General features: G+C 31.7%; 2 protein-coding genes across 2 annotated transcripts; both read right to left on the bottom strand.

Moving 5' to 3' along the window:
- LOC104717509 (lipid transfer protein EARLI 1-like) lies at nt 1,256–1,989 on the bottom strand. The gene has a single exon (XM_010435088.2). It carries the CDS (start codon nt 1,939–1,941, stop codon nt 1,477–1,479), a length of 465 nt encoding a protein of 154 aa, XP_010433390.1. The 5' UTR covers nt 1,942–1,989; the 3' UTR covers nt 1,256–1,476.
- On the bottom strand, nt 4,746–5,439 carry LOC104717498 (lipid transfer protein EARLI 1-like). The gene has a single exon (XM_010435077.2). It carries the CDS (start codon nt 5,352–5,354, stop codon nt 4,947–4,949), a length of 408 nt encoding a protein of 135 aa, XP_010433379.1. The 5' UTR covers nt 5,355–5,439; the 3' UTR covers nt 4,746–4,946.

The raw sequence follows: 9,586 nt of genomic DNA, 5'->3' as shown, positions 1-9,586 counted from the left end.
GGGATTTACTTAAGTCAAAGGAAGTATGTTCTTGACCTCTTGGCTGAGACTGGGTTGTTGGATTCAAAACCGGTACTCTTTCCTCTTGAACAGCATCATCGACTTGGCTTGGCAGTTGGTCCATTTCTTTCGAACCCCGAACCGTATCGCCGGTTAGTTGGTAAATTGATTTACCTTGGCGTTACTCGATCCGACCTCGCATACTCAGTGCACATTTTATCACAGTTTATGGGTGCTCCACGAAAAGACCATTGGGAAGCTGCAATTCGAGTTCTTCGATATTTGAAAAGTAGTCCCGGCCAAGGCATCCTGCTTCGCGCGGACTGTGATCTTCAAATCTATGGGTGGTGTGACTCTGATTATGCAGGCTGCACATTGTCACGACGATCTACGACAGGATGGTTTATTCTTCTTGGACAGTCACCAATCTCTTGGAAAACGAAAAAACAGGATGTGGTGAGTCAATCCTCAGCTGAAGCCGAGTATAGAGCAATGGCTCTGACGACCAAGGAGTTGAAATGGCTGAAAAATCTTCTTGAAGATTTGGGTGTCGTTCTTACGCAACCGATGCGCCTTTACTGTGATAATAAAGCCGCTTTACACATTAGTGCGAATCCGGTTTTCCATGAGAGAACCAAACATATCGAAAAAGACTGTCACTTTATCCGTGATGAAATCAAGTCGGGAAAGATCGTCACAGCTCATGTCTCCACGAAACTGCAACTTGCAGACATTTTCACTAAAGCGTTGGGAGAGCGGGAATTTGATGTGTTTCGAGACAAGCTGGGCATTTTGGATCTTCATGCTCCAGCTTGAGGGGGGTAATGGAGAATAAAATGTTTACATATCTTGTAGTTTTGTGTATATTTAGTTTCACATTTAGCGTATCTTTTATTGCCTTGATCTCCAAGACAATATTCTTTTGTAAAGTTGTATATATACTCGACCTCTAGGTCCGAAGGAAAAGACAGAAAGTTCTTTCATCGATCTCTTCTTTATTTATCATATTAATTACGACAATATTTACGGTATTTTATTTTCACAATCAGTTATTAAAAACCTTACATTATCCCGATTGTGTTAACTATTTTTGGTTTCTTTGCGACTATATTTGTAAATATAACTTTGCGGCACTTAAATTATCTGGAGTGACTACATGCGTAAATTTAATTATGTATCATTGAGCTTTACCCCTCCATTCGTTTGCATGTCAAAAATATGAAGAATCCACATGCACGAATTCGAGAAACAGATGTGGGTTACAAAACTTCTTTGATTAAACAGGTTGAAAATAAGAAATACATAGACTGACGGAAACGTTTACAAAAAAAACTAGAAAACTTTCATATGCTTATTATTTCACTTAAAACAAATTAAGATATAAACATTAAAGTCTAGCTTACATGCAATTATTCAAACAGTAGTAATTTTATAGAGAACACAGTGTGCGTGAGTAGTATGCATAGCTGATATTGTTCAAGCACATTGGAAACCAGATGGAAGCTTTCTGTTACAAACGTTGAGAAGAACGCTGAGGGATATTGGAACGTTAAGGTTAATGCCAAGAACGTTAGCCCTAAGAGCAGTGCAGAGACAAATGGCAGCGTCGAGGTCAACCAAACCTTGGATGAGCGAACAACATGATTGAGACGATGGCTGACCCAATTGCACGTTAAGTAGACTGCTTAAGACATTTGCACATACACCGAGTCTGAGAGCATCGATAGGACAGTTTCCAGATGAGCCAGGGGTGCTGGGAGGCGTCACCGGCCTAGAGTTAGGACTTGGGACCGAAGGACTCGGGACTGAAGGAGTTGGGGCCTTGGGACTTGGGACCTTTGGACTTGGGCTGCATTTACAATCAGTTGCAGAGGTTAAGGTGAAGAAAATGATGTTGAGGGCAAAGAAAAGAGCAAGAGAGGCTGAATTCTTTGAAGCCATTTCTAAGGATTCCTGGTTGTGTTTGAGAAAGAGAGAGATGAAGAAAAATGAAGAGCAGGTGTGGTTATTTATAGGGTTTTAGAAGGACGTGAGGAGGATCCAAGTTGTTTAATTTTGACTATAAGTAATTATTTATATTTATCTTTAATAAAATATCTGAAATTATATTTGCGTTTATCTACATATTTAAAATCTGACTTTTTAAATTTCACTTCTGTAGATACGTCGAACTTCGAAATAATATGGATCTATAAATATTTGATTCGTGTGCTGTCAATTTGTCAATGCCGTCATTATCACCGCCATGATGAGTTCATGACCTCATTTGCAGAATTATTCAGATTCTCTTTGGCTGGTAGCCATTTTACCATAGAGCTTCTATACCTTTAGGCTGTAGTCTGTAGTCTGTAGATAAGATTTGTTATACGTGAACTTGCCTCGCTATACGCAAAACTTGATATATTTATTGTTTTACTTGTATTGAACAGTTAAGTGCAGCTGGCCGGTCTAAGCAAATTAAGTTTGTTATTTTATCTACAGAAATAAAAAAATTAAATAACATGCGTAACTCTTGGACATTTTGTTCTCATTTTTTAATTGATATTTTGAATGACTACTCATTGATCATTGTTAACAAACGTACGTATGTGATGGTATTTCTATAAAATATCTGACGATGTATGGTTTTTTCAATAAATTCTCTAACGATGTATGGTTTTTCTGTAAGATATCTTTATGGCATTGACAGCAAATATAGTACTTTGAATTCAACTTAAGTAACTCGTACTCCCTCCGATCGTGAATATCTGTCGTTTTAGATTTTTTTTTTTGTCAAAATATTTGACGTTCTCACTTACCTATGTAACTATCACTCTAAAATAACTTATTTACCCTTCTATTATTTTTAGTCAACAAGTTCATAATTCTATGTGTTGTTCAATGAGTGACTCTAGATATTGCTAACAATTGACTATATTTAATATTTATGTGTTTTTCTACATGTATGACACAGTATAAAGTTTCCATCATTGCTTCTTTTTTACGGATATATATATACAAGCATCATTAGTGATCACTAGTTTCAGATTTGGCTCCAATACTAATTTTAGTTTTTGTTTTGGCTCCATTTTCAAATTTTTAGAAAAATTTTAACAACAAAATCTTCTTTGTTACATGTATTACTTCATTTGCATCAAAAACACATAATTTTGACTACAAACAATAACTACGTATATAAATACGTTTCCATGGCTGCATATGAACTTGTGCACTTATTAAATTATTAAGAATAAAGAAAATTGGGATCAGCAGCAATATTTGACTAAATAGTGATTAGACACAAATTAAGGAGGTTACAATAGCTTTTACACAAACCTCCTTAATTTGTGTGAAACTTGTAAAACGACAGATATTCACGATCCGAGAGAGTATTATATTTTTATGATTTTATCTTGCTTGCAATTTTTTTTTTTTGGCATTATTACTAATTAAATAGTAATTACTACACACCAGCCGTCGATATTTATTAGACTAGAGTAACACTATAACCTAAATGTAACCAGCCGTCGATATTTATTAGTCTAGAGTAAAACACTATAATAGTAGTAACCACCAGTCGTCGATATTTTTTACTCTAGTCTAGAGTAACACTATATTTGTAACCAGCCGTCGATAACTTGTAATACCAATTTTTCCCGCTTAACCTAATAAGTCAAACTTTATTAACCTTTCAATGTATTGAGATAGCTCTTTGGGGAATGCTTTTTTAAATTGTACTCCTTCCGTTACAAAATATAAGATGTTTTAGAAAAGTTTTTTGTTTCATAATATATGATGTTTTCAAGTTTTTATGCAACTTTTAGATTAGTTTATTATTCTATATTATGCAGTATTGTTTCTGATTGGTTGAACTTATTAAAAATAAAAATTTTTTAATCTGCATGCTGTTAAAATATCCTATATTTTGAAACAGAGGGAGTATGTTTTATACCTTTTGTCTTAAAACTTCCATGGAATCTATGTCGTTTTACCTTATCTATCATGTTATGGCATAGGGAAACCTCTTTAAATTGTATTGTAAACTTTGTGATCTTTGAATCACTTACTTGGTCAGATTTGAACCAATGAAAACAAAGTGTTTGTCCAAAAAAAAAACTCTTTGTTGGCAATTTGATTATGGCCTTGATATATCTTACGTTGGCTCGCATGTCCAAAATAAACTCTTGATTCTAATATAACGGGAGTACTGTTTATGTTTTATTTCTTGTCCAAATGAATCTAAAAAATTATCTGTACGTACCAAATCATATACATTATTGTACGGTATCATATCGTATTGGTATAGGTCTATTAGACTTTAAATTAAAGAACGTTTTTGTGCGTTTACGTAAATTATGGTTTTCAGATCCATTTCCATGAGCGATCAATCTAAATTAGCTGTCTGACTTCTTTTACCCAACTATGGAGTTCATTTACCAACAACTTATGGGAACCACAAGTATGTGAATAGTTTCGCAATTCTTTTTTGTTCGGATGTCAATATATTTCCTATTGTCTACTTTTTATATCTCAAAACAAAATTATTATATTTTTTTACTATGTATCGTTTTAGTATGGATAATTCTTATTAAAGATAATTCAAGGTTTACACTTTCTCTCATTCTCTTTTTCTCTGTGTGTGTGTGTGTCAATATGGTCACACGTAATCTAATTGATGTACGTGTTTTAAAGAATAGATTAGCATAGATTCTTGCTCTTTTGATCGTTAGAATAACATAAGTAGTGAATATGATTCCTTGGGAATATAAGCGGAAACGAGAAGCTGATTATTACTAAAAATCTGAATGAAAAAATTGATTTATAATGGATACAGCAAAAGAAGTATAAGAAACACTTATTTGAATTAAAACTGAAAACAGCAGAATTTAGAGAATTTTAATAAAAGAAAAACAACAAAACATAGATAAAAGATTATATAACCAATCGATTAATGGTTGATAGATAGATCAAGCACATACAAATCCAGAAGGGACCTTCCTGCCACACACATTGAGAAGAAGGCTTAGAGAAACTGGAACATTAAGCTTAATGCCTATAACATTAGCCTTTAGGGCAGTGCAGAGACAAGCTGCAGCCTCAAGATCAACCAAACCGTTGAGGAGCGAACAGCAAGGCTTGACTGGTGGTGTGCCCAACTCGATTTTGAGAAGATCCTTGAGGAGATTGGCGCAAACACCGAGTTTGAGAGTGTCTCTTGGGCAGCTTCCGGTGGAGGAATGGCTCGGAGTAGGCTTTGGCTTAGGCTTGGGTTTAGGGACTGGACTGCAGCCACCACCACACGCATTGGTCAACGTGAAGAATAGGATGTTGAATGTGAGGAAAATGACAAGGGATGCTGAGATTTTTGAAGCCATCTCTCACAATATATATTTCTATTTTAAGTAAGATGTTTTAAGTGAGAAGTGTTGCTAAACGAGAGTGGTGATGATAAATGAAGAGATGATGTATGTAATATAGGGTTTGACAGTTAACTAAAGCTGTCCTTGCAATTTAATTTTGAGGAATTATTAAACGAGTTTATATTTTAGTAAGCAGTCAGAGGATCTTTGTATTATTAAGTGGTTAGTTTATATTTCATTTTTTTTATTACAATGTTGTGAAGCAAATGTTCAATTATGGAGTTATGGAAATATAATTAAAAGTACCATATTTGCTGTCATAGTTTATTTTGAAATTGAGATATAGGTGTGTAAGTTAAAACGTAATCGTGTATTGTTCCATCTAATTGAGAATTTAAGTATTCAGTACAATTTTTAATCACAATTAGACGTGATAACCACACAAAAAAGGTTGAAATTAGAATCGATGCACATGTGTTCAATAATTCCCATGTGTAGCCCCGTATGTGATTTATAAGCTTTGGTTGGCGATTGTGTTATTAGTAATTTGGAATTTTATGACAACGTAAGTCTGGCTTTCAGAATTACAGTAGAACCTCTATAAATTAATACTCTTTAATTTAATACTCGCTATAAATTAATAAATTTTTCTGATCCCGAGTTGCACCGGTGTAAAAAATGACACATTTTGATAAAATAATAAAATAATAATTTTTTTGAAAATCCTATGTAAAATTATAGTCCCATCAATATCATAAATTAATAATCATATAAACTGATATATATATATATATATATATATATATATCTAAGAAAATCTAGTGAAATATGATTCTATTGTTGTTTGTCTATTCTTGAATTTGCAATCTTGTTGGAGCTCATCTCTAATTTTTTCATTGTTGTATTTTCAAATCACATCCATAAATTGTGAAGAGTCATATATGCGATAATTGTTTCTTTAGTAATTGGTTTTAAAGATACCGTAATACCTTCTGCGACTTCATCATTACCATGAAAGATAGTAGTAACAATTTTTTCTAAACTCCAAACTTCTAACATTTCTCATTTTTACCTAGATAATCTATTAAAAATTTGACATTCATCCTATTACGATAACCAAAATTATAAATTAAGAAAATTCTTTAAAAATGTGAAAATAACAAAAGTATATTATTTTGTAATAGAAATTTTTCATTATAAAAATGAGAAAATCTCTTCATAAATTAATAAATATTAATTTATCAATAAATTAATAATTATTAATTTATCGATAAATTAAAACCTCTATAAATTAATAAAATTTCATGGTCCCGACCTTATTAATTTATAGAGGTTTTACTGTATATGGGCTCTATCTTTCACGCAATATTTTAAGAAAAATTTTGAACTATAACAAAATTAAAACATCTATAATTCACCAGATGTGCTCAAAATAGTTCCTATAACAAATAGTTATATACAAAACTCGAATAATCTGCGTACTCGATTACTTATTCAAGATTACAAATTGGAGGTTGTTAGCCAGCTGTATCGACGTTCGTAGCCACTAACTTCTAGTTTAAAGCAACGTGAGATTAAAAAAATGCAATAGTACTTATTTAAGATAAGATGTGGGGCGGTGAAAAAAGTTGTTCATCATGTTCTATTTTACTATTTTAGCGATCAAGTTATATATATAAGAGGTAATAGCATTTTGTTTTTGTTTCCATTATTGCTTCCTGGTAGTTCTTGACGAACTCATAAATATGGATTTTTTCCTTGAGACAATCGTATATCGGCTAGGCAAGGACAACAGATATAACAGTTCCCATTAAAAAAAAAAGTAGGACAAAAAAAAATGTACCAAAACTTACCCAGATTATTCAGCTTGGTTACCCAGTGGCAGGTCAAGTAGCCCAGGTAAGGATCTTAAGGAAACAGTTCATCTGGAGATAAATTATCGGTTTTAAAGGTGGTGTCAAGTTGTTGGTAGTGAAAAACTTTCAGATGTAATTTTAGGGACTAAGAGCCTTAAAGAAGAATATATATATATATATATATATATATATATCATAACATTACGTTCACCACTTCACAAATAAATCATAAACTAGATTAGGACCCGTGCTAGAGCACGGATTGAATTATTTTTATTTATATTAAAATTTTAGAATAAAATACGATTCCGAAGATCACGATTAATGTTTTCATTTATATTATAATTTTAGAATAAAATACGATTCCGAAGATCACGATTAATGCTAGATTAGGACCTTAAAAACTTTTAAAATCAATTATATAAATTATATTGTATTCTAAAATTATAATATAAATAAAAGGAATTTCAACCCGTGCTCTAGCATGGTCCTAATCTAGCATTAAGGTTTAATTTTTAATTTCTGAATATGATCCCGAAGATCACGATTAATCTTGTTAATTTAGCGAGATCTGATTCCTTTTTTTATGATTAAGAGTATATTTTTATCCCTTTAATAACTTTTTTATTGATGTGGTTTATCAATAAAATCTGATGAAAATAAATTGGTAATATTGTGATTCTAGATATTTGGAACCATATACATGATCTTCCAAAATAAAGTTTGGAATATCCATGAACTATCAATTTGAAATAACCCGTTTAAGATTTTCTGTTACAATTAAGATTTTATTTGTTACAATTAATATATGGATTAATTTATAATATATGTATAACCTATTTGTAACTATTTATTAAAATTATTAAGTCTATCAAAACAATGTTGTGTACTTTCGTTTTATTATAAAGGGGATTTATTGATGTGGTTTATCAATAAAATCTGTGGAAAATAAATTGGTAATATTGTGATTCTAGATATTTGGAACCATATACGTGATTTTCAAAAATAAAGTTTGAAATATCCATGAACTATCAATTTGGAATAACCCGTTTAAGATTTTCTGTTACAATTAAAATTTTATTTGTTACAATTAATATATGGATTAATTTATAATATATGTATAACCTATTTGTAACCATTTATTAAAATTATAAAGTCTACCAAAACAATGTTCTGTACTTCTATTTCATTATAAAGGAGCTTTAAGAAAAATATAGTTTGTTTGGGTTATGATTTGTTAGTGAATACTATTATGAAGTAATGATTTTTTTTTGGCAACAAATAATATCCTATGAAAACCTAAGCATCAGAATGTAATTAGTTATGTAAATCACATCTTCATTTTCAAATTATTTTCTTATATTTTAAAATTCTGACCCGATGAAAACTCAAACATCATTTTCTTTCATTGTACTTGTGAACTTATAAGGTTTGGCGAATTTGGATTATGATTTATGAATGAATATTATGAAGTGCAAAGCATGTATTTTTGATAACAAATAATATCCAATGAAAACCTAAGCATCAAAAATTATTTTGTACTATCGTTTATGTGAATCAAATCGTTGCACATCCCATTAATATCGGGTCAACTTTCAAAAAGAAAAATATACAGCAAAAGTTCAACTTCGTTTTCACTTGATTATTCTTTGTCTTTTTGACCATTAGTTTTATACCATTATTAATTAGATCTGTATGTAGTCTTACAGAACTATGTTCTTACTTCTTTTATTCCTTTTGTAAGAAAAATTAAAATATTTACTACACTTTTACTTAGGAGGGTGTATTGAACTTAATATTTTAGGTGATTTGGTGGCATTTTAATATTTTAGAATTTTAAGAGATTTGAGTGTTGTTTTAGGGGATTTTGGTTATTTGTTAGAATTTTCTATTTGTGATTTGGTGAAATTTTATTAAACTTTGGGTGATTTTAGAATACTTCAAAACAACATAAAAAAGGAAAATTTGCCTAACAAAATCTCAACCAACCCATGGCCCCGATCCTAGCATAAAACTCACATGACGATGATGGATGCTTTCTCAACTTCTCATCGATTTGCCCTGGAACTCACCGGTGTTTAATAAACGACCTAACCACCTTCCTCCGGCGTCTGAAATCACCACTTTGACAGGTTTGACGACGATATAAATAAGAACCACAATCATCACCATCACAACAACAACGACAATATGTCTCTACGTACTCCGATCATAACAGTATTAGCGATGATGTATCAAAGAAACACCACCATGTGATCCTGATCATCACATGGACAAACATAGCCCACCAAAACATGTCCGCGTGTTCGATAACAATCTCGTGTTCGATAACAATTTCATGTTCGACCGATGTTGTTATGTTTAAAAGAGGATTAGATTAATGAGAGAGAG

This window comes from Camelina sativa, chromosome 2 (assembly GCF_000633955.1).
Source record: "Camelina sativa cultivar DH55 chromosome 2, Cs, whole genome shotgun sequence".
Classification (NCBI taxonomy): Eukaryota; Viridiplantae; Streptophyta; class Magnoliopsida; order Brassicales; family Brassicaceae; genus Camelina; species Camelina sativa.
Note: the sequence above shows the minus strand (reverse complement) of the source record. Positions and strands in the feature narration are given on the sequence as shown.

Coding starts and splice junctions, on each gene's coding strand:
- LOC104717509 (XM_010435088.2), bottom strand. CDS start 1,941: ATGGCTTCAAAGAATTCAGCCTCTCTTGCTCTTTTCTTTGCCCTCAAC.
- LOC104717498 (XM_010435077.2), bottom strand. CDS start 5,354: ATGGCTTCAAAAATCTCAGCATCCCTTGTCATTTTCCTCACATTCAAC.